The sequence below is a fragment of the Oncorhynchus gorbuscha genome, linkage group LG22 (assembly GCF_021184085.1).
Source record: "Oncorhynchus gorbuscha isolate QuinsamMale2020 ecotype Even-year linkage group LG22, OgorEven_v1.0, whole genome shotgun sequence".
Lineage (NCBI taxonomy): Eukaryota > Metazoa > Chordata > Actinopteri > Salmoniformes > Salmonidae > Oncorhynchus > Oncorhynchus gorbuscha.
The window spans coordinates 48,435,323-48,462,991 of NC_060194.1; the positions used below are offsets into that span (position 1 = coordinate 48,435,323).

Below are 27,669 nucleotides of genomic sequence, written 5' to 3' on the forward strand. Positions count from 1 at the left end.
CTGGTAAATAGAATGAATAGAACCTCTAACCCTGGTAATATGACTGGTAAATAGAATGAATAGAACCTCTAACCCTGGTAATATGACTGGTAAATAGAATGAATAGAACCTCTAACCCTGGTAATATGACTGGTAAATAGAATGAATAGAACCTCTAACCCTGGTAATATGACTGGTAAATAGAATGAATAGAACCTGTAACCCTGGTAAATAGAATGAATAGAACCTCTAACCCTGGTAATATGACTGGTAAATAGTCGCTTTGGATAAAAGCGTCTGCTAAATGGCATATATTATTTATTATTATATTAGAACCTCTAACCCTGGTAAATAGAATGAATAGAACCTCTAACCCTGGTAATATGACTGGTAAATAGAATGAATAGAACCTGTAACCCTGGTAAATAGAATGAATAGAACCTCTAACCCTGGTAAATAGAATGAATAGAACCTCTAACCCTGGTAAATAGAATGAATAGAACCTCTAACCCTGGTAAATAGGAATGAATGAATAGAACCTCTAACCCTGGTAAATAGAATGAATAGAACCTCTAACCCTGGTAAATAGAATGAATAGAACCTCTAACCCTGGTAATATGACTGGTAAATAGAATGAATAGAACCTTAACCCTGGTAAATAGAATGAATAGAACCTCTAACCCTGGTAAATAGAAATGAATAATAGAACCTCTAACCCTGGTAAATAGAATGAATAGAACCTCTAACCCTGGTAAATAGAATGAATAGAACCTCTAACCCTGGTAAATAGAATGAATAGAACTGGTAAATAGAATGAATAGAACCTCTAACCCTAGAACCTCTAACCCTGGTAAATAGAATGAATAGAACCTCTAACCCTGGTAAATAGAATGAATAGAACCTCTAACCCTGGTAAATAGAATGAATAGAACTGGTAAATAGAATGAATAGAACCTCTAACCCTGGTAAATAGAATGAATAGAACCTCTAACCCTGGTAAATAGAATGAATAGAACCTCTAACCCTGGTAAATAGAATGAATAGAACCTCTAACCCTGGTAAATAGAATGAATAGAACCTCTAACCCTGGTAAATAGAATGAATAGAACCTCTAACCCTGGTAAATAGAATGAATAGAACCTCTAACCCTGGTAAATAGAATGAATAGAACTGGTAAATAGAATGAATAGAACCTCTAACCCTGGTAATATGACTGGTAAATAGAATGAATAGAACCTCTAACCCTGGTAAATAGAATGAATAGAACCTCTAACCCTGGTAAATAGAATGAATAGAACCTCTAACCCTGGTAAATGAATAGATCCTCTAACCCTGGTAATAGAACCTCTAACCCTGGTAAATAGAATGAATAGAACCTCTAACCCTGGTAAATAGAATGAATAGAACCTCTAACCCTGGTAAATAGAATGAATAGAACCTCTAACCCTGGTAAATAGAATGAATAGAACCTCTAACCCTGGTAATATGACTGGTAAATAGAATGAATAGAACCTCTAACCCTGGTAAATAGAATGAATAGAACCTCTAACCCTGGTAAATAAATGAATAACCTCTAACCCTGGTAAATAGAATGAATAGAACCTCTAACCCTGGTAAATAGAATGAATAGAACCTCTAACCCTGGTAAATAGAATGAATAGAACCTCTAACCCTGGTAAATAGAATGAATAGAACCTCTAACCCTGGTAATATGACTGGTAAATAGAATGAATAGAACCTCTAACCCTGGTAAATAGAATGAATAGAACCTCTAACCCTGGTAATATGACTGGTAAATAGAATGAATAGAACCTCTAACCCTGGTAAATAGAATGAATAGAACCTCTAACCCTGGTAATATGACTGGTAAATAGAATGAATAGAACCTCTAACCCTGGTAAATAGAATGAATAGATCCTCTAACCCTGGTAATATGACTGGTAATAGAATGAATAGAACCTCTAACCCTGGTAAATAGAATGAATAGAACCTCTAACCCTGGTAAATAGAATGAATAGAACCTCTAACCCTGGTAAATAGAATGAATAGAACCTCTAACCCTGGTAAATAGAATGAATAGAACCTCTAACCCTGGTAAATAGAATGAATAGAACCTCCAACCCTGGTAAATAGAATGAATAGAACCTCTAACCCTGGTAAATAGAATGAATAGAACCTCTAACCCTGGTAAATAGAATGAATAGAACCTCTAACCCTGGTAAATAGAATGAATAGAACCTCTAACCCTGGTAAATAGAATGAATAGAACCTCTAACCCTGGTAAAGAATGAATAGAACCTCTAACCCTGGTAAATAGAATGAATAGAACCTCTAACCCTGGTAAATAGAATGAATAGAACCTCTAACCCTGGTAAATAGAATGAATAGAACCTCTAACCCTGGTAAATAGAATGAATAGAACCTCTAACCCTGGTAAATAGAATGAATAGAACCTCTAACCCTGGTAAATAGTAATAGAACCTCTAACCCTGGTAAATAGAATGAATAGAACCTCTAACCCTGGTAAATAGAATGAATAGAACCTCTAACCCTGGTAAATAGAACTGAAATAGAATGAATAGAACCTCTAACCCTGGTAAATAGAATGAATAGAACCTCTAACCCTGGTAAATAGAATGAATAGAACCTCTAACCCTGGTAACAGAATGAATAGAACCTCTAACCCTGGTAAATAGAATGAATAGAACCTCTAACCCTGGTAAATAGAATGAATAGAACCTCTAACCCTGGTAAATAGAATGAATAGAACCTCTAACCCTGGTAAATAGAATGAATAATAGAACCTCTAACCCTGGTAAATAGAATGAATAGAACCTCTAACCCTGGTAAATAGAATGAATAGAACCTCTAACCCTGGTAAATAGAATGAATAGAACCTCTAACCCTGGTAAATAGAATGAATAGAACCTCTAACCCTGGTAAATAGAATGAATAGAACCTCTAACCCTGGTAATAGAATGAATAGAACCTCTAACCCTGGTAAATAGAATGAATAGAACCTCTAACCCTGGTAAATAGAATGAATAGAACCTCTAACCCTGGTAAATAGAATGAATAGAACCTCTAACCCTGGTAAATAGAATGAATAGAACCTCTAACCCTGGACTAAATAGAATGAATAGAACCTCTAACCCTGGTAATGAATGAATAGAACCTCTAACCCTGGTAAATAGAATGAATAGAACCTCTAACCCTGGTAAATAGAATGAATAGAACCTCTAACCCTGGTAAATAGAATGAATAGAACCTCTAACCCTGGTAAATAGAATGAATAGAACCTCTAACCCTGGTAAATAGAATGAATAGAACCTCTAACCCTGGTAAATAGAATGAATAGAACCTCTAACCCTGGTAAATAGAATGAATAGAACCTCTAACCCTGGTAAATAGAATGAATAGAACCTCTAACCCTGGTAAATAGAATGAATAGAACCTCTAACCCTGGTAAATAGAAATAGAATGAATAGAACCTCTAACCCTGGTAAATAGAATGAATAGAACCTCTAACCCTGGTAAATAGAATGAATAGAACCTCTAACCCTGGTAAATAGAATGAATAGAACCTCTAACCCTGGTAAATAGAATGAATAGAACCTCTAACCCTGGTAAATAGAATGAATAGAACCTCTAACCCTGGTAAATAGAATGAATAGAACCTCTAACCCTGGTAATGATGACTGGTAAATAGAATGAATAGAACCTCTAACCCTGGTAAATAGAATGAATAGAACCTCTAACCCTGGTAAATAGAATGAATAGAACCTCTAACCCTGGTAAATAGAATGAATAGAACCTCTAACCCTGGTAAATAGAATGAATAGAACCTCTAACCCTGGTAAATAGAATGAATAGAACCTCCAACCCTGGTAAATAGAATGAATAGAACCTCTAACCCTGGTAAATAGAATGAATAGAACCTCTAACCCTGGTAAATAGAATGAATAGAACCTCTAACCCTGGTAATATGACTGAATGAATAATAGAACCTCTAACCCCTGGTAAATAGAATGAATAGAACCTCTAACCCTGGTAAATAGAATGAATAGAACCTCTAACCCTGGTAAATAGAATGAATAGAACCTGGTAAATAGAATGAATAGAACCTCTAACCCTGGTAAATAGAATGAATAGAACCTCTAACCCTGGTAAATAGAATGAATAGAACCTCTAACCCTGGTAAATAGAATGAATAGAACCTCTAACCCTGGTAAATAGAATGAATAGAACCTCTAACCCTGGTAAATAGAATGAATAGAACCTCCAACCCTGGTAAATAGAATGAATAGAACCTCTAACCCTGGTAAATAGAATGAATAGAACCTCTAACCCTGGTAAATAGAATGAATAGAACCTCTAACCCTGGTAAATAGAATGAATAGAACCTCTAACCCTGGTAAATAGAATGAATAGAACCTGGTAAATAGAATGAATAGAACCTCTAACCCTGGTAAATAGAATGAATAGAACCTCTAACCCTGGTAAATAGAATGAATAGAACCTCTAACCCTGGTAAATAGAATGAATAGAACCTCTAACCCTGGTAAATAGAATGAATAGAACCTCTAACCCTGGTAAATAGAATGAATAGAACCTCTAACCCTGGTAAATAGAATAATAGAACTGGTAAATAGAATGAATAGAACCTCTAACCCTGGTAAATAGAATGAATAGAACCTCTAACCCTGGTAATAACCTGGTAAATAGAATGAATAGAACCTCTAACCCTGGTAAATAGAATGAATAGAACCTCTAACCCTGGTAAATAGAATGAATAGAACCTCTAACCCTGGTAAATAGAATGAATAGAACCTCTAACCCTGGTAATATGACTGAATGAATGAGAACCTCTAACCCTGGTAAATAGAATGAATAGAACCTCTAACCCTGGTAAATAGAATGAATAGAACCTCTAACCCTGGTAAATAGAATGAATAGAACCTCTAACCCTGGTAAATAGAATGAATGAATAGAACCTCTAACCCTGGTAAATAGAATGAATAGAACCTCTAACCCTGGTAAATAGAATGAATAGAACCTCTAACCCTGGTAAATAGAATGAATAGAACCTCTAACCCTGGTAAATAGAATGAATAGAACCTCTAACCCTGGTAATATGACTGGTAAATAGAATGAATAGAACCTCTAACCCTGGTAAATAGAATGAATAGAACCTCTAACCCTGGTAAATAGAATGAATAGAACCTCTAACCCTGGTAAATAGAATGAATAGAACCTCTAACCCTGGTAAATAGAATGAATAGAACCTCTAACCCTGGTAAATAGAATGAATAGAACCTCTAACCCTGGTAAATAGAATGAATAGAACCTGGTAAATAGAATGAATAGAACCTCTAACCCTGGTAAATAGAATGAATAGAACCTCTAACCCTGGTAATATGACTGGTAAATAGAATGAATAGAACCTCTAACCCTGGTAAATAGAATGAATAGAACATCTAACCCTGGTAATATGACTGGTAAATAGAATGAATAGAACCTCTAACCCTGGTAAATAGAATGAATAGAACCTCTAACCCTGGTAAATAGAATGAATAGAACCTCTAACCCTGGTAAATAGAATGAATAGAACCTCTAACCCTGGTAATATGAATAGAACCTCTAACCCTGGTAAATAGAATGAATAGAACCTCTAACCCTGGTAAATAGAATGAATAGAACCTCTAACCCTGGTAAATAGAATGAATAGAACCTCTAACCCTGGTAAATAGAATGAATAGAACCTCTAACCCTGGTAAATAGAATGAATAGAACCTCTAACCCTGGTAAATAGAATGAATAGAACCTCTAACCCTGGTAAATAGAATGAATAGAACCTCTAACCCTGGTAAATAGAATGAATAGAACCTCTAACCCTGGTAAATAGAATGAATAGAACCTGGTAAATAGAATGAATAGAACCTCTAACCCTGGTAACCTATAACCCTGGTAAATAGAATGAATAGAACCTCTAACCCTGGTAAATAGAATGAATAGAACCTCTAACCCTGGTAAATAGAATGAATGAATAGAACCTCTAACCCTGGTAAATAGAATGAATAGAACCTCTAACCCTGGTAATATGACTGGTAAATAGAATGAATAGAACCTTTAACCCTGGTAAATAGAATGAATAGAACCTCTAACCCTGGTAAATAGAATGAATAGAACCTCTAACCCTGGTAAATAGAATGAATAGAACCTCTAACCCTGGTAATATGACTGGTAAATAGAATGAATAGAACCTTTAACCCTGGTAAATAGAATGAATAGAACCTCTAACCCTGGTAAATAGAATGAATAGAACCTCTAACCCTGGTAAATAGAATGAATAGAACCTCTAACCCTGGTAAATAGAATGAATAGAACCTCTAACCCTGGTAAATAGAATGAATAGAACCTCTAACCCTGGTAATATGACTGGTAAATAGAATGAATAGAACCTTTAACCCTGGTAAATAGAATGAATAGAACCTCTAACCCTGGTAAATAGAATGAATAGAACCTCTAACCCTGGTAAATAGAATGAATAGAACCTCTAACCCTGGTAATATGACTGAAATAGAATGAATAGAACCTCTAACCCTGGTAAATAGAATGAATAGAACATCTAACCCTGGTAATATGACTGGTAAATAGAATGAATAGAACCTCTAACCCTGGTAAATAGAATGAATAGAACCTCTAACCCTGGTAAATAGAATGAATAGAACCTCTAACCCTGGTAAATAGAATGAATAGAACCTCTAACCCTGGTAATATGACTGGTAAATAGAATGAATAGAACCTCTAACCCTGGTAAATAGAATGAATAGAACCTCTAACCCTGGTAAATAGAATGAATAGAACCTCTAACCCTGGTAATATGACTGGTAAATAGAATGAATAGAACCTCTAACCCTGGTAAATAGAATGAATAGAACATCTAACCCTGGTAATATGACTGGTAAATAGAATGAATAGAACCTCTAACCCTGGTAAATAGAATGAATAGAACCTCTAACCCTGGTAAATAGAATGAATAGAACCTCTAACCCTGGTAAATAGAATGAATAGAACCTCTAACCCTGGTAATATGACTGGTAAATAGAATGAATAGAACCTTTAACCCTGGTAAATAGAATGAATAGAACCTCTAACCCTGGTAAATAGAATGAATAGAACCTCTAACCCTGGTAAATAGAATGAATAGAACCTCTAACCCTGGTAAATAGAATGAATAGAACCTCTAACCCTGGTAAATAGAATGAATAGAACCTCTAACCCTGGTAAATAGAATGAATAGAACCTCTAACCCTGGTAAATAGAATGAATAGAACCTCTAACCCTGGTAAATAGAATGAATAGAACCTCTAACCCTGGTAAATAGAATGAATAGAACCTCTAACCCTGGTAAATAGAATGAATAGAACCTCTAACCCTGGTAATATGACTGGTAAATAGAATGAATAGAACCTTTAACCCTGGTAAATAGAATGAATAGAACCTCTAACCCTGGTAAATAGAATGAATAGAACCTCTAACCCAGGTAAATAGAATTAATAGAACCTCTAACCCTGGTAATATGACTGGTAAATAGAATGAATAGAACCTTTAACCCTGGTAAATAGAATGAATAGAACCTCTAACCCTGGTAAATAGAATGAATAGAACCTTTAACCCTGGTAAATAGAATGAATAGAACCTCTAACCCTGGTAAATAGAATGAATAGAACCTCTAACCCTGGTAAATAGAATGAATAGAACCTCTAACCCTGGTAATATGACTGGTAAATAGAATGAATAGAACCTCTAACCCTGGTAAATAGAATGAATAGAACCTCTAACCCTGGTAAATAGAATGAATAGAACCTCTAACCCTGGTAAATAGAATGAATAGAACCTCTAACCCTGGTAAATAGAATGAATAGAACCTCTAACCCTGGTAAATAGAATGAATAGAACCTCTAACCCTGGTAAATAGAATGAATAGAACCTCTAACCCTGGTAAATAGAATGAATAGAACCTCTAACCCTGGTAAATAGAATGAATAGAACCTCTAACCCTGGTAAATAGAATGAATAGAACCTCTAACCCTGGTAAATAGAATGAATAGAACCTCTAACCCTGGTAAATAGAATGAAAAGAACCTCTAACCCTGGTAATATGACTGGTAAATAGAATGAATAGAACCTCTAACCCTGGTAAATAGAATGAATAGAACCTCTAACCCTGGTAAATAGAATGAATAGAACCTCTAACCCTGGTAAATAGAATGAATAGAACCTCTAACCCTGGTAAATAGAATGAATAGAACCTCTAACCCTGGTAATATGACTGGTAAATAGAATGAATAGAACCTCTAACCCTGGTAAATAGAATGAATAGAACCTCTAACCCTGGTAAATAGAATGAATAGAACCTTTAACCCTGGTAAATAGAATGAATAGAACCTCTAACCCTGGTAAATAGAATGAATAGAACCTCTAACCCTGGTAAATAGAATGAATAGAACCTCTAACCCTGGTAATATGACTGGTAAATAGAATGAATAGAACCTCTAACCCTGGTAAATAGAATGAATAGAACCTCTAACCCTGGTAAATAGAATGAATAGAACCTCTAACCCTGGTAAATAGAATGAATAGAACCTCTAACCCTGGTAATATGACTGGTAAATAGAATGAATAGAACCTCTAACCCTGGTAAATAGAATGAATAGAACATCTAACCCTGGTAATATGACTGGTAAATAGAATGAATAGAACCTCTAACCCTGGTAAATAGAATGAATAGAACCTCTAACCCTGGTAATATGACTGGTAAATAGAATGAATAGAACCTCTAACCCTGGTAAATAGAATGAATAGAACCTCTAACCCTGGTAAATAGAATGAATAGAACCTCTAACCCTGGTAAATAGAATGAATAGAACCTCTAACCCTGGTAAATAGAATGAATAGAACCTCTAACCCTGGTAATATGACTGGTAAATAGAATGAATAGAACCTCTAACCCTGGTAAATAGAATGAATAGAACCTCTAACCCTGGTAATATGACTGGTAAATAGAATGAATAGAACCTCTAACCCTGGTAAATAGAATGAATAGAACCTCTAACCCTGGTAAATAGAATGAATAGAACCTCTAACCCTGGTAAATAGAATGAATAGAACCTCTAACCCTGGTAAATAGAATGAATAGAACCTCTAACCCTGGTAATATGACTGGTAAATAGAATGAATAGAACCTCTAACCCTGGTAAATAGAATGAATAGAACCTCTAACCCTGGTAAATAGAATGAATAGAACCTCTAACCCTGGTAAATAGAATGAATAGAACCTCTAACCCTGGTAATATGACTGGTAAATAGAATGAATAGAACCTCTAACCCTGGTAAATAGAATGAATAGAACCTCTAACCCTGGTAAATAGAATGAATAGAACCTCTAACCCTGGTAAATAGAATGAATAGAACCTCTAACCCTGGTAAATAGAATGAATAGAACCTCTAACCCTGGTAAATAGAATGAATAGAACCTCTAACCCTGGTAAATAGAATGAATAGAACCTCTAACCCTGGTAATATGACTGGTAAATAGAATGAATAGAACCTCTAACCCTGGTAAATAGAATGAATAGAACCTCTAACCCTGGTAATATGACTGGTAAATAGAATGAATAGAACCTCTAACCCTGGTAAATAGAATGAATAGAACCTCTAACCCTGGTAAATAGAATGAATAGAACCTCTAACCCTGGTAAATAGAATGAATAGAACCTCTAACCCTGGTAATATGACTGGTAAATAGAATGAATAGAACCTCTAACCCTGGTAAATAGAATGAATAGAACCTCTAACCCTGGTAATATGACTGGTAAATAGAATGAATAGAACCTCTAACCCTGGTAAATAGAATGAATAGAACCTCTAACCCTGGTAAATAGAATGAATAGAACCTCTAACCCTGGTAAATAGAATGAATAGAACCTCTAACCCTGGTAAATAGAATGAATAGAACCTCTAACCCTGGTAAATAGAATGAATAGAACCTCTAACCTGGTAAATAGAATGAATAGAACCTCTAACCCTGGTAATATGACTGGTAAATAGAATGAATAGAACCTCTAACCCTGGTAAATAGAATGAATAGAACCTCTAACCCTGGTAAATAGAATGAATAGAACCTCTAACCCTGGTAAATAGAATGAATAGAACCTCTAACCCTGGTAAATAGAATGAATAGAACCTCTAACCCTGGTAATATGACTGGTAAATAGAATGAATAGAACCTCTAACCCTGGTAAATAGAATGAATAGAACCTCTAACCCTGGTAATATGACTGGTAAATAGAATGAATAGAACCTCTAACCCTGGTAAATAGAATGAATAGAACCTCTAACCCTGGTAAATAGAATGAATAGAACCTCTAACCCTGGTAAATAGAATGAATAGAACCTCTAACCCTGGTAATATGACTGGTAAATAGAATGAATAGAACCTCTAACCCTGGTAAATAGAATGAATAGAACCTCTAACCCTGGTAAATAGAATGAATAGAACATCTAACCCTGGTAATATGACTGGTAAATAGAATGAATAGAACCTCTAACCCTGGTAAATAGAATGAATAGAACATCTAACCCTGGTAATATGACTGGTAAATAGAATGAATAGAACCTCTAACCCTGGTAAATAGAATGAATAGAACCTCTAACCCTGGTAAATAGAATGAATAGAACCTCTAACCCTGGTAAATAGAATGAATAGAACCTCTAACCCTGGTAATATGACTGGTAAATAGAATGAATAGAACCTTTAACCCTGGTAAATAGAATGAATAGAACCTCTAACCCTGCTGGTAAATAGAATGAATAGAACCTCTAACCCTGGTAAATAGAATTAATAGAACCTCTAACCCTGGTAATATGACTGGTAAATAGAATGAATAGAACCTTTAACCCTGGTAAATAGAATGAATAGAACCTCTAACCCTGGTAAATAGAATGAATAGAACCTTTAACCCTGGTAAATAGAATGAATAGAACCTCTAACCCTGGTAATATGACTGGTAAATAGAATGAATAGAACCTCTAACCCTGGTAAATAGAATGAATAGAACCTCTAACCCTGGTAAATAGAATGAATAGAACCTCTAACCCTGGTAAATAGAATGAATAGAACCTCTAACCCTGGTAAATAGAATGAATAGAACCTCTAACCCTGGTAATATGACTGGTAAATAGAATGAATAGAACCTCTAACCCTGGTAAATAGAATGAATAGAACCTCTAACCCTGGTAAATAGAATGAATAGAACCTCTAACCCTGGTAAATAGAATGAATAGAACCTCTAACCCTGGTAAATAGAATGAATAGAACCTCTAACCCTGGTAAATAGAATGAATAGAACCTCTAACCCTGGTAAATAGAATGAATAGAACCTCTAACCCTGGTAATATGACTGGTAAATAGAATGAATAGAACCTCTAACCCTGGTAAATAGAATGAATAGAACCTCTAACCCTGGTAATATGACTGGTAAATAGAATGAATAGAACCTCTAACCCTGGTAAATAGAATGAATAGAACCTCTAACCCTGGTAAATAGAATGAATAGAACCTCTAACCCTGGTAATATGACTGGTAAATAGAATGAATAGAACCTCTAACCCTGGTAAATAGAATGAATAGAACCTCTAACCCTGGTAATATGACTGGTAAATAGAATGAATAGAACCTCTAACCCTGGTAAATAGAATGAATAGAACCTCTAACCCTGGTAAATAGAATGAATAGAACCTCTAACCCTGGTAAATAGAATGAATAGAACCTCTAACCCTGGTAAATAGAATGAATAGAACCTCTAACCCTGGTAAATAGAATGAATAGAACCTCTAACCCTGGTAATATGACTGGTAAATAGAATGAATAGAACCTCTAACCCTGGTAAATAGAATGAATAGAACCTCTAACCCTGGTAAATAGAATGAATAGAACCTCTAACCCTGGTAATATGACTGGTAAATAGAATGAATAGAACCTCTAACCCTGGTAAATAGAATGAATAGAACCTCTAACCCTGGTAAATAGAATGAATAGAACCTCTAACCCTGGTAAATAGAATGAATAGAACCTCTAACCCTGGTAAATAGAATGAATAGAACCTCTAACCCTGGTAATATGACTGGTAAATGAATGAATAGAACCTTTAACCCTGGTAAATAGAATGAATAGAACCTCTAACCCTGGTAAATAGAATGAATAGAACCTCTAACCCTGGTAAATAGAATGAATAGAACCTCTAACCCTGGTAAATGACTGAATGAATAATAGAACCTCTAACCCTGGTAAATAGAATGAATAGAACCTCTAACCCTGGTAAATGAATGAAATAGAATGAATAGAACCTTTAACCCTGGTAAATAGAATGAATAGAACCTCTAACCCTGGTAAATAGAATGAATAGAACCTCTAACCCTGGTAAATAGAATGAATAGAACCTCTAACCCTGGTAAATAGAATGAATAGAACCTCTAACCCTGGTAAATAGAATGAATAGAACCTCTAACCCTGGTAAATAGAATGAATAGAACCTCTAACCCTGGTAAATAGAATGAAAAGAACCTCTAACCCTGGTAATATGACTGAAATAGAATGAATAGAACCTCTAACCCTGGTAAATAGAATGAATAGAACCTCTAACCCTGGTAATATGACTGGTAAATAGAATGAATAGAACCTCTAACCCTGGTAAATAGAATGAATAGAACCTCTAACCCTGGTAAATAGAATGAATAGAACCTCTAACCCTGGTAAATAGAATGAATAGAACCTCTAACCCTGGTAAATAGAATGAATAGAACCTCTAACCCTGGTAAATAGAATGAATAGAACCTCTAACCCTGGTAAATAGAATGAATAGAACCTCTAACCCTGGTAATATGACTGGTAAATAGAATGAATAGAACCTCTAACCCTGGTAAATAGAATGAATAGAACATCTAACCCTGGTAATATGACTGGTAAATAGAATGAATAGAACCTCTAACCCTGGTAAATAGAATGAATAGAACCTCTAACCCTGGTAATATGACTGGTAAATAGAATGAATAGAACCTTTAACCCTGGTAAATAGAATGAATAGAACCTCTAACCCTGGTAAATAGAATGAATAGAACCTTTAACCCTGGTAAATAGAATGAATAGAACCTCTAACCCTGGTAAATAGAATGAATAGAACCTCTAACCCTGGTAAATAGAATGAATAGAACCTCTAACCCTGGTAAATAGAATGAATAGAACCTCTAACCCTGGTAAATAGAATGAATAGAACCTCTAACCCTGGTAAATAGAATGAATAGAACCTCTAACCCTGGTAAATAGAATGAAAAGAACCTCTAACCCTGGTAATATGACTGGTAAATAGAATGAATAGAACCTCTAACCCTGGTAAATAGAATGAATAGAACCTCTAACCCTGGTAAATAGAATGAATAGAACCTCTAACCCTGGTAAATAGAATGAATAGAACCTCTAACCCTGGTAAATAGAATGAATAGAACCTCTAACCCTGGTAAATAGAATGAATAGAACCTCTAACCCTGGTAAATAGAATGAATAGAACCTCTAACCCTGGTAATATGACTGGTAAATAGAATGAATAGAACCTCTAACCCTGGTAAATAGAATGAATAGAACATCTAACCCTGGTAATATGACTGGTAAATAGAATGAATAGAACCTCTAACCCTGGTAAATAGAATGAATAGAACCTCTAACCCTGGTAATATGACTGGTAAATAGAATGAATAGAACCTCTAACCCTGGTAAATAGAATGAATAGAACCTCTAACCCTGGTAAATAGAATGAATAGAACCTCTAACCCTGGTAAATAGAATGAATAGAACCTCTAACCCTGGTAAATAGAATGAATAGAACCTCTAACCCTGGTAATATGACTGGTAAATAGAATGAATAGAACCTCTAACCCTGGTAAATAGAATGAATAGAACCTCTAACCCTGGTAATATGACTGGTAAATAGAATGAATAGAACCTCTAACCCTGGTAAATAGAATGAATAGAACCTCTAACCCTGGTAAATAGAATGAATAGAACCTCTAACCCTGGTAAATAGAATGAATAGAACCTCTAACCCTGGTAAATAGAATGAATAGAACCTCTAACCCTGGTAATATGACTGGTAAATAGAATGAATAGAACCTCTAACCCTGGTAAATAGAATGAATAGAACCTCTAACCCTGGTAAATAGAATGAATAGAACCTCTAACCCTGGTAAATAGAATGAATAGAACCTCTAACCCTGGTAATATGACTGGTAAATAGAATGAATAGAACCTCTAACCCTGGTAAATAGAATGAATAGAACCTCTAACCCTGGTAAATAGAATGAATAGAACCTCTAACCCTGGTAAATAGAATGAATAGAACCTCTAAGGTAAATAGAATGAATAGAACCTCTAACCCTGGTAAATAGAATGAATAGAACCTCTAACCCTGGTAATATGACTGGTAAATAGAATGAATAGAACCTCTAACCCTGGTAAATAGAATGAATAGAACCTCTAACCCTGGTAATATGACTGGTAAATAGAATGAATAGAACCTCTAACCCTGGTAAATAGAATGAATAGAACCTCTAACCCTGGTAAATAGAATGAATAGAACCTCTAACCCTGGTAAATAGAATGAATAGAACCTCTAACCCTGGTAATATGACTGGTAAATAGAATGAATAGAACCTCTAACCCTGGTAAATAGAATGAATAGAACCTCTAACCCTGGTAATATGACTGGTAAATAGAATGAATAGAACCTCTAACCCTGGTAAATAGAATGAATAGAACCTCTAACCCTGGTAAATAGAATGAATAGAACCTCTAACCCTGGTAAATAGAATGAATAGAACCTCTAACCCTGGTAAATAGAATGAATAGAACCTCTAACCCTGGTAAATAGAATGAATAGAACCTCTAACCCTGGTAATATGACTGGTAAATAGAATGAATAGAACCTCTAACCCTGGTAAATAGAATGAATAGAACCTCTAACCCTGGTAAATAGAATGAATAGAACCTCTAACCCTGAAATAGAATGAATAGAACCTCTAACCCTGGTAAATAGAATGAATAGAACATCTAACCCTGGTAATATGACTGGTAAATAGAATGAATAGAACCTCTAACCCTGGTAAATAGAATGAATAGAACATCTAACCCTGGTAATATGACTGGTAAATAGAATGAATAGAACCTCTAACCCTGGTAAATAGAATGAATAGAACCTCTAACCCTGGTAATATGACTGGTAAATAGAATGAATAGAACCTCTAACCCTGGTAAATAGAATGAATAGAACCTCTAACCCTGGTAAATAGAATGAATAGAACCTCTAACCCTGGTAAATAGAATGAATAGAACCTCTAACCCTGGTAATATGACTGGTAAATAGAATGAATAGAACCTCTAACCCTGGTAAATAGAATGAATAGAACCTCTAACCCTGGTAATATGACTGGTAAATAGAATGAATAGAACCCCTAACCCTGGTAAATAGAATGAATAGAACCTCTAACCCTGGTAAATAGAATGAATAGAACCTCTAACCCTGGTAAATAGAATGAATAGAACCTCTAACCCTGGTAATATGACTGGTAAATAGAATGAATAGAACCTCTAACCCTGGTAAATAGAATGAATAGAACCTCTAACCCTGGTAAATAGAATGAATAGAACCTCTAACCCTGGTAAATAGAATGAATAGAACCTCTAACCCTGGTAAATAGAATGAATAGAACCTCTAACCCTGGTAAATAGAATGAATAGAACCTCTAACCCTGGTAATATGACTGGTAAATAGAATGAATAGAACCTCTAACCCTGGTAAATAGAATGAATAGAACCTCTAACCCTGGTAAATAGAATGAATAGAACCTCTAACCCTGGTAAATAGAATGAATAGAACCTCTAACCCTGGTAATATGACTGGTAAATAGAATGAATAGAACCTCTAACCCTGGTAATATGACTGGTAAATAGAATGAATAGAACCTCTAACCCTGGTAAATAGAATGAATAGAACCTCTAACCCTGGTAATATGACTGGTAAATAGAATGAATAGAACCTCTAACCCTGGTAAATAGAATGAATAGAATCTCTAACCCTGGTAAATAGAATGAATAGAACCTCTAACCCTGGTAATATGACTGGTAAATAGAATGAATAGAACCTCTAACCCTGGTAAATAGAATGAATAGAACATCTAACCCTGGTAATATGACTGGTAAATAGAATGAATAGAACCTCTAACCCTGGTAAATAGAATGAATAGAACCTCTAACCCTGGTAATATGACTGGTAAATAGAATGAATAGAACCTCTAACCCTGGTAAATAGAATGAATAGAACCTCTAACCCTGGTAATATGACTGGTAAATAGAATGAATAGAACCTCTAACCCTGGTAAATAGAATGAATAGAACCTCTAACCCTGGTAATATGACTGGTAAATAGAATGAATAGAACCTCTAACCCTGGTAAATAGAATGAATAGAACCTCTAACCCTGGTAAATAGAATGAATAGAACCTCTAACCCTGGTAATATGACTGGTAAATAGAATGAATAGAACCTCTAACCCTGGTAAATAGAATGAATAGAACATCTAACCCTGGTAATATGACTGGTAAATAGAATGAATAGAACCTCTAACCCTGGTAAATAGAATGAATAGAACCTCTAACCCTGGTAATATGACTGGTAAATAGAATGAATAGAACCTCTAACCCTGGTAAATAGAATGAATAGAACCTCTAACCCTGGTAAATAGAATGAATAGAACCTCTAACCCTGGTAAATAGAATGAATAGAACCTCTAACCCTGGTAAATAGAATGAATAGAACCTCTAACCCTGGTAAATAGAATGAATAGAACCTCTAACCCTGGTAATATGACTGGTAAATAGAATGAATAGAACCTCTAACCCTGGTAAATAGAATGAATAGAACCTCTAACCCTGGTAATATGACTGGTAAATAGAATGAATAGAACCTCTAACCCTGGTAAATAGAATGAATAGAACCTCTAACCCTGGTAAATAGAATGAATAGAACCTCTAACCCTGGTAAATAGAATGAATAGAACCTCTAACCCTGGTAAATAGAATGAATAGAACCTCTAACCCTGGTAATATGACTGGTAAATAGAATGAATAGAACCTCTAACCCTGGTAATATGACTGGTAAATAGAATGAATAGAACCTCTAACCCTGGTAAATAGAATGAATAGAACCTCTAACCCTGGTAAATAGAATGAATAGAACCTCTAACCCTGGTAAATAGAATGAATAGAACCTCTAACCCTGGTAATATGACTGGTAAATAGAATGAATAGAACCTCTAACCCTGGTAATATGACTGGTAAATAGAATGAATAGAACCTCTAACCCTGGTAAATAGAATGAATAGAACCTCTAACCCTGGTAATATGACTGGTAAATAGAATGAATAGAACCTCTAACCCTGGTAAATAGAATGAATAGAACCTCTAACCCTGGTAAATAGAATGAATAGAACCTCTAACCCTGGTAATATGACTGGTAAATAGAATGAATAGAACCTCTACCCTGGTAAATAGAATGAATAGAACCTCTAACCCTGGTAAATAGAATGAATAGAACCTCTAACCCTGTTAAATAGAATGAATAGAACCTCTAACCCTGGTAAATAGAATGAATAGAACCTCTAACCCTGGTAAATAGAATGAATAGGACCTCTAACCCTGGTAATATGACTGGTAAATAGAATGAATAGAACCTCTAACCCTGGTAAATAGAATGAATAGAACCTCTAACCCTGGTAAATAGAATGAATAGAATCTCTAACCCTGGTAAATAGAATGAATAGAACCTCTAACCCTGGTAAATAGAATGAATAGAACCTCTAACCCTGGTAAATAGAATGAATAGAACCTCTAACCCTGGTAAATAGAATGAATAGAACCTCTAACCCTGGTAAATAGAATGAATAGAACCTCTAACCCTGGTAAATAGAATGAATAGAACCTCTAACCCTGGTAATATGACTGGTAAATAGAATGAATAGAACCTCTAACCCTGGTAAATAGAATGAATAGAACCTCTAACCCTGGTAATATGACTGGTAAATAGAATGAATAGAACCTCTAACCCTGGTAAATAGAATGAATAGAACCTCTAACCCTGGTAAATAGAATGAATAGAACCTCTAACCCTGGTAAATAGAATGAATAGAACCTCTAACCCTGGTAAATAGAATGAATAGAACCTCTAACCCTGGTAAATAGAATGAATAGAACCTCTAACCCTGGTAAATAGAATGAATAGAACCTCTAACCCTGGTAATATGACTGGTAAATAGAATGAATAGAACCTCTAACCCTGGTAAATAGAATGAATAGAACCTCTAACCCTGGTAATATGACTGGTAAATAGAATGAATAGAACCTCTAACCCTGGTAAATAGAATGAATAGAACCTCTAACCCTGGTAAATAGAATGAATAGAACCTCTAACCCTGGTAAATAGAATGAATAGAACCTCTAACCCTGGTAAATAGAATGAATAGAACCTCTAACCCTGGTAAATAGAATGAATAGAACCTCTAACCCTGGTAAATAGAATGAATAGAACCTCTAACCCTGGTAATATGACTGGTAAATAGAATGAATAGAACCTCTAACCCTGGTAAATAGAATGAATAGAACCTCTAACCCTGGTAAATAGAATGAATAGAACCTCTAACCCTGGTAATATGACTGGTAAATAGAATGAATAGAACCTTTAACCCTGGTAAATAGAATGAATAGAACCTCTAACCCTGGTAATATGACTGGTAAATAGAATGAATAGAACCTCTAACCCTGGTCATATGACTGGTAAATAGAATGAATAGAACCTCTAACCCTGGTAAATAGAATGAATAGAACCTCTAACCCTGGTCATATGACTGGTAAATAGAATGAATAGAACCTCTAACCCTGGTAATATGACTGGTAAATAGAATGAATAGAACCTCTAACCCTGGTAAATAGAATGAATAGAACCTCTAACCCTGGTAAATAGAATGAATAGAACCTCTAACCCTGGTCATATGACTGGATATATGTAGGAAAATAAGTCATGTGAATTATTGTCAACCTAAAATGTTGTCAATTAATTCTAGAGTTTATAAAAGTTATTTTGTACCAGTGTTCTGTATAAATAGAATATAAATATAAATAAATAGCCTCTAAAATATATGTAAACAGACTATAAATGACAAATAATCCAAGAGCAGTACTTGCTACATTTCCAATTGGTCTAAGTCCTACCATCAACTGACATCAGCCAGAGTCTGTCTACCTGTGGATCGACTGCTTTGTTTGAATGGAATTCAACCGTTCCTCTAAAACTGTCTGGCAGGCAAACCAACTTGGTGCAGATCAATTATTCAAATTCATTATCTTATCACAGCACACTAAAAATCAGCTGACCTTTAAATCAAAATCAAATCTTATTTGTCACATGCTGTGTAGACAACAAGTGTAGAAGTAACAGTGAAATGCTGACTGACGGGTCCTTTTCCAACAATGCAGAGTTAAAGAATAAAATACTAATAAATAATGACAGTGAATAACAGAGTAAAAAATAACATGGCTATATACACAGGATATTTATGTCTTTATTTTCTCTTTCTAATGATCATAATTGTTTTTAAAACAGTCGTATTGTTCTCTAGTAGTAGTGTTCTGAGTTTCATGTTGTATTGTTGTCCTTGTAGTGTTCGATATTTTGTCAAGTTCTATTTTGGTGTGGACCCCCAGGAAGAGTACCTGCTGCTTCTTCAACGGCTAAAACATAAATCATGTGTTTTGAGCCATATATACATCTACAGAGCATTCAGAAAGTATTCAGACCCCTTGACCTTTTTCCACATTTTGTTACGTTGTGCCTCAACGTAATCCTGTCTCGGAGCTCGAACGGACAATTCCTTCGACCTCATGGCTTGGTTTTTGCTCTGACGTCATATAGCCAGGTGTGTCTCTTTCCAAATCATGTCCAATCAAATGAATTTACCACAGGTGGACTTCAATCAAGTTGTAAAAGAATTATAATTTTTTCCATAAAAAAAAAAAAAGAAATGATTTCGCTTTGTCATTATGGGGTATTGTGATGTCATTATGGGCTATTCTGATGTCATCATGGGGGATTGTGATGTCATTATGGGCTATTCTGATGTCATCATGGGGGATTGTGATGTCATTATGGGCTATTCTGATGTCATCATGGGGGATTGTGATGTCATTATGGGCTATTCTGATGTCATTATGGGGTATTGTGTGTAGATTGATGAGGAACATGTTTTATATAATCCATTTAAGGATGAGGCTGTAACGTAACAAAATGTGGATGAAGGAAGAAATCTGAATCCATTTTCCGAATGCTCTGTATGTTGTGTGTGTGTCCTTGCCTGTCTCTTCGCCTCCCGTAGTTTGCGTTTTAAAGCGGTGAGGATTCGTTGGACCTCCCAGAGCCTCTCTTCTTTGGACAGATCCTTCACCCCAGCCTGGAGGTCTCTGTGAAGGCAGTTCAGCAGGAACTCCTAGGGGGGGAGACATTATCATACAGAATTATAGTAACCTTTAATATTAACTACACAATATAACCTTTAATATTAACTACACAATATGTTACACTGAACAAAAATATAAAAACACAACATGCAACAATTTCAAAGAGTTACAGTTTTTAGAAGGAAATCAAGTCAATTAAAAAAAATATATATAATAAATTAGGCCATGGATTTCACATGACCTCTCAGGGGTGGAGTCATGGGTGGGCTGGGGATGACATAGTCCCCATCCACTGAGGAGCCAGGCCCAGCCAATCAGAATTATTATTTTTTTCTCCCACAAAAGGGCTTTATTACTGACAGAAATACTCCTCAGACGATCCCACAGGTGGATTCCGGTAGTCAGCAAGCCACTTGCACTCAAAACCTGAGACATCTGTGTTTATTATGGATCCCCATTAGTTCCTGGCAAGGCAGCAGCTACTCTTCCTGGGGTTTATTATGGATCCCCATTAGTTCCTGCCAAGGCAGCAGCTACTCTTCCTGGGGTTTATTATGGATCCCCATTAGTTCCTGCCAAGATAGCAGCTACTCTTCCCGGGGTTTATTATGGATCCCCATTAGTTCCTGTCAAGGCAGCAGCTACTCTTCCTGGGGTTTATTATGGATCCCCATTAGTTCCTGCCAAGGCAGCAGCTACTCTTCCTGAGGTTTATTATGGATCCCCATTAGTTCCTGTTGCCAAGGCAGCAGCTACTCTTCCTGGGGTTTATAATGGAATAATACCCCTACCAACATGTACATATTACCTCAACGACCTCGTACCCCTGCACATTCACTCTGTACAGGTACTCTTTGTATATAGCCTCGTTATTGCTAGTGTGATTGTGAAGCAACACACTACTGTTATTCCTCTCACTATTATTATTTATTATTCATTATTATTATTCAATAATAATCATCACAATCATATTATTCAATAATAATCATTAATAATATTAATAATAATAATGAATAATAATAATAAAACAATGAATAATAAATAATAATAATTAATAATAATAATAATAAATAATGCTACATAATAATAATAAATAATAATAATGAATAATAACGAATAATAATAATAAATAATAATAATGAATAATAATAATGAATAATAATAATGAATAATAATAATGAATAATAACGAATAATAATAATAAATAATAATAAATAATAATAATAAATAATAATAAATAATAATAATAAATAATAACGAATAATAATAATAAATAATAATAAATAATAATAATAAATAATAATAATAATAAATACTAATAATGAATAATAACGAATAATAATAATAAATAATAATTAAAAATAATTAATAATAATAATAATAAATAATAATAAATAATAATATACATAATAATAATAATAAATAATAATAATTAATAATAATAATAATAAATAATAATAATTAATAATAATAATTAATAATAATAATAATAATAATAATAATAAATAATAATTAATAATAATAATAAATAATAATAATAAATAATAATAATAATTAATAATAATAAATAATAATAAATAATAATAATGAATAATAATAATAATTAATAATAATTAATAATAATAATGAATAATAATAATGAATAATAACGAATAATAATAATAAATAATAATAAATAATAATAATTAATAATAATAATAAATAATAATAATTAATAATAATAATAATAATAATTAATAATAATTAATAATAAATAATAATAATGAATAGTAATAATAATAAATAATGATCATTAATCATAATAAATAATGCTACATAATAATAATGAATAATAATAATGAATAATAATAAATAATAATAAATAATAATGAATAATAATGAATAATAATAAATAATAATAAATAATAATAATAATAAATAATAATAAATAATAATAAATAATAATAATAATAAATAATAATAATAATGAATAATAATAATGAATAATAATAGTGAGAGGAATAACAGTAGTGTGTTGCTTCACAATCACACTAGCAATAACGAGGCTATATACAAAGAGTACCTATACGGACTGATTGTGCAGGGGTACGAGGTCGTTGAGGTAATATGTACATGTTGGTAGGGGTATTGGTGACTCGGTAATCAGGATAATAGCAGCAGCGTGTGTTGGGAGTGCCAGTATGTATTTGGGTCGACTCCAGTGAGTGGACATAGAGTCGACGTGAGAGTCCGTGGTAAGAAAAAGGATCAATGCAGTCGTCTGGGTAGCCATTTTGATGAACTGTTTCAGTCTTATGGCTTGGGGCTAGAAGCTGTTCAGGTTCCTTTTGGTCCCAGACTTGGTGCTCTGGTACCGCTTGCCGTACGGTAGTAGAGTGAACAGTCTATGGCTTGGGTGGATGTGGTCTTTTTGAACATTTTTCCAGACCTTCCTGTGACACCGCCTGGTATAGAGACATGGGCAGCTGTGAAGAGAAAGGTGTATTCGACAGGTCTTTCACCATGTTACAGAACCTTTTTTTTGGAGGGGTTTTAGACCCACAGAAAGAGAACTGTATTTGAACAAAAAGTTAAGTTTTTTTTTTTAAAGTATGGATTTCAGTAAACAAAGAACGGCACGAAGCTACATAAGACCAACGTAGGTACGAAGCTACATAAGACCAACGTAGGCACGAAGCTACAGAAGACCAACGTAGGCGCGAAGCTACAGAAGACCAACGTAGGCACGAAGCTACATAAGACCAACGCAGGTACGAAGCTACAGAAGACCAACGCAGGTACAAGCTACAGAAGACCAACGTAGATACAAGCTACAGAAGACCAACGTAGATACAAGCTACAGAAGACCAACGTAGATACAAGCTACAGAAGACCAACGTAGGTACAAGCTACAGAAGACCAACGCAGGTACGAAGCTACAGAAGACCAACGCAGGTACGAAGCTACAGAAGACCAACGCAGGTACGAAGCTACAGAAGACCAACGTAGGTACGAAGCTACAGAAGACCAACGTAGGTACGAAGCTACAGAAGACCAACGTAGGTACGAAGCTACAGAAGACCAACGTAGGTACAAGCTACATAAGACCAACGTAGGTACAAGCTACGGGTTTAACAATTCACAGTCTGGATGGAGTCAGAGGTTCAGTCCTCCCACGGTCGTCTCCGCTCAACTCCATTGATGTGCTGTACATCGTGGCGAGGAGGGGGAACGACTAGGCTACCTTTTAATACAGAGATGAACAGGAAGTCACAGGAAGTCCTATTGAGACACTGGAGATCGTACAGACCCAGACAATGATTATTGTCTGATTACCCACAATGATTACCCACAAATTCTGATACTGTATGTCCCCACTGAGATTTTATTAAGATGGACAAAATAACAAAACCACAGCAATAGTCTTTTACTGGAGCAGCACCAATGTCCTAGATACCATCTACTGCCCCTTAAAAACGGCTTCAGTGACTAAAGTTGTACTGCAAATATCTGTTCAAACCATCCCAACCTGTCGTCGTATCTCCTCCTTGATGCTGTCCTGCGTCTCTGGCAGGGCCGGCATGGTGGCAGCATTGGACCAACGGAGGGGACGTGATACGGGCCTCAGAAACACGTCCCCAAACAGCTCTCTCACGTGGGTGAAGAACATGTACAGGACCCTGTTACCAATCTGGAGGAAAGAGGACAGGGGGTCAAAAAGACAGACGGGAGACTAGAGGAGGATATAGGTCACTTGCATATTAATTGCACTGGCGCAGTATTAACCCTCTGAGCTAAAAAAAAAAAGTCTAGTAGTTTGTAAGGGTGATAATGAAGTCTGCTAGTTCAGTGTAAGTGGAGCAACCAACATCGCACCCTGTTGGGAATGCATTAGCTCTAAAAAACTGGGCCAGGATTTCACTGAGGACCCTTCTCTCCCTCCCTCCCTCCCTCCCTCCCTCCCTCCCTCCCTCCCTCCCTCCCTCCCTCCCTCCCTCCCTCCCTCCCTCCCTCCCCTGAACAGATCTATGGGATTCCTGTATGTAATGAAAATGCGCTCTACAAATACAATTCAGTCTTATTACCTGTACAGTGGGGTTGAGTACGATGGATATATTCTGGATATTCATCTTGGTGTCGGTCTCTCTTGTGATAACATGGTCCATGTGAGTGACCAGCCAGGACAGGAGCAGACGGCTGCCAGGGGGCACCTCCGTTAAGAGACGCTGGAACTCTGCCACCTGACAAATAAAACACCGTTCTAGAACTCTGCCACCTGACAAATAAAACACCGTTCTAGAACTCTGCCACCTGACAAATAAAACACCGTTCTAGAACTCTGCCACCTGACAAATAAAACACTGTTCTAGAACTCTGCCACCTGACAAATAAAACACTGTTCTAGAACTCTGCCACCTGACAAATAAAACACTGTTCTAGAACTCTGCCACCTGACAAATAAAACACCGTTCTAGAACTCTGCCACCTGACAAATAAAACACCGTTCTAGAACTCTGCCACCTGACAAATAAAACACCGTTCTAGAACTCTGCCACCTGACAAATAAAACACCGTTCTAGAACTGTCACCTGACAAAAAAAAAACACCGTTCTAGAACTGTCACCTGACAAATAAAACACCGTTCTAGAACTCTGTCACCTGACAAAGAATACATTGTTTTAGAACTATTTTTGAAAACACACACAGGGGCTAAACTTGTGAACTTTTGCTTATACCATAGTTTAAACCATTGGCCTAATGGCTAGCTGCTGGTGGCTAGCTGCAAGCTTTTCTCATAGGCCAATTTGTTCAAATGAGTCACGATGCTTAAGACGGCCAGCTGATCAGATAAGTATATCCGGTAACAAAATAACAAATGAACCTATCAGAGACCTTAAAATGGTACAGCCTCCATCCAATCGCATTTGTTAAACAGGCCACCATAAGCACATTCAACTGCTCTGTTTTATTCGTTACCCATGGTCAAAGTGGAGTAGGCAACTATATTTTAATATGACACTGTCTTGACCAGGCTACAGACGTTATACAACATTCAAAAGGCTTTTCCAAATCATGTCCAATCAATTGAATTTACCACAGGTGGTTTCCAATCAAGTTGTAGAAGCATCTCAAGGATGATCAATGGAAACAGGATGCGCCTGAGCTCAATTTCTTGTCTCCTAGCAACGGGTCTAAATACTTCTGTAAATAAGGTGTCTGTTTTTAATTCGTAATACATTCGCAAAAATTTCTAAAGACCTGTTTTCGGATTGTCGTTATGGGGTATTGTGTGTAGATTGATGAGGGTGAAAAAATAAACCGATCAATAATATCTAAAGCTAGTCATCAAATCACCTCCTCACCTTCTCAGCCTCAGCCGGTCTACTGCAGGCGTCCTCAAAGCGTTGAGCCAGGTCTCGCCCCAGAATGTTCTCAGGAAGTTCTCGGAGGTACTGCTTCAACAGGCTAGCTACGGTGTGAGGGTCATACTCTTCCAAGCATGGACACTCCTCGCGGTCATACGATGCCTTCAGCTCATCCACTTTAGACTTCATACCTGGGAGGGAAAGAGAGAGGAGGAGGGAGGGTTAATACTAGAGGTCGACAGATTATGATTTTTTCAACACCGATACCGATTATTGGAGGACCAAAAATGGCGATACCGATTAATCGGACGATTTAAAAAAAATGTAATTTATTTAAATTACAACAATACTGAATGAACACTTATTTTAACTTAATATAATACATCGATAAAATCAATTTAGCCTCAAGTAAATAATGAAACATGTTCAATTTGGTTTAAATAATGCAAAAACAAAGTGTTGGAGAAGAAAGTAAAAGTGCAATATGTGCCATGTAAAAAAGCTAACGTTTAAGTTCCTTGCTCAGAACATGAGTCTTCAATATTTATTTGATAGGCACTTTAGTATTGCCAGTGTAACAGTATAGCTTCCGTCCCTCTCCTCGCTCCTCCTTGGGCTCGAACCAGCAACACAATGACAACAGCCACCACATCGAAGCAGCATTACCCATGCAGAGCAAGGGGAACAACTACTAGAAGGCACAGAGCAAGTGACGATTGAAACGCTATTAGCGCGCACCCCGCTAACTAGCTAGCCATTTCACATCGGTTACACCAGCCTCATCTCGGGAGTTGATAGGCTTGAAGTCATAAACAGCGCAATGCTTGACGCACAACGAAGAGCTGCTGGCAAAACGCACGAAAGTGCTGTTTGAAAGAATGTTTACGCGCCTGGTTCTGCCTACCACCGCTCAGTCAGATACTTAGATACTCCTATGCTTAGTCAGATTATATGCAACGCAGGACACGCTAGATAATATCTAGTAATATCATCAACCATGTGTAGTTAACTAGTGATTATGAATGATTGATTGTTTTTTATAAGGTAAGTTTAATGCTAGCTAGCAACTTACCTTGGCTTACTGCATTCGAGTAACAGGCAGTCTCCTTGTGGAGTGCAACGAGAGGCAGGTCGTTATTGCGTTGGACTAGTTAAATGTAAGGTTGCAAGATTGGATCCCCCGAGCTGACAAGGTGAAAATCTGTCGTTCTGCCCCTGAACGAGGCAGTTAACCCACCGTTCCCAGGCCGTCATTGAAAATAAGAATGTGTTCTTAACTGACTTGCTAAAGTTAAATAAAGGTATATAACAAATAATCGGCAAATCGGCGCCCAAAAATACAGATTTCTGATTGTTATGAAAACTTGAAATCGGCCCTACCGATTAATCGGTCGACCTCTAGTTAATACACAGTATACACGGCCACGGTAGATTCCCCTCACACACCAAGACATACCTGACACACGGTAGATTCCCCTCACACACCAAGACATACCTGACACACGGTAGATTCCCCTCACACACCAAGACATATGGTAGATGTCCCTCACACACCAAGACACACGGTAGATTCCCCTCACACACCAAGACACACGGTAGATTCCCCTCACACACCAAGACATATGGTAGATGTCCCTCACACACCAAGACACACAGTAGATTCCCCTCACACACCAAGACACACGGTAGATTCCCCTCACACACCTAAGACACACGGTAGATTCCCCTC

The 27,669-nt window shown here is 36.0% G+C and overlaps 1 protein-coding gene across 1 annotated transcript in view; it reads right to left on the minus strand.

Annotated features, from left to right (window-relative positions):
* Positions 1 to 27,669, minus strand: part of ralbp1 (ralA binding protein 1) — a 66,057-nt gene that overhangs the window by 31,588 nt on the left and 6,800 nt on the right. Inside the window, exons 6-9 of the mRNA XM_046321944.1 lie at positions 25,938 to 26,131; positions 24,660 to 24,815; positions 24,104 to 24,265; positions 20,493 to 20,624 (exon numbers count right to left, since the gene is read on the minus strand). Of these exons, the coding sequence (XP_046177900.1) occupies positions 20,493 to 20,624; positions 24,104 to 24,265; positions 24,660 to 24,815; positions 25,938 to 26,131 (644 nt within the window). The remainder of the gene's footprint in view (positions 1 to 20,492; positions 20,625 to 24,103; positions 24,266 to 24,659; positions 24,816 to 25,937; positions 26,132 to 27,669) is intronic.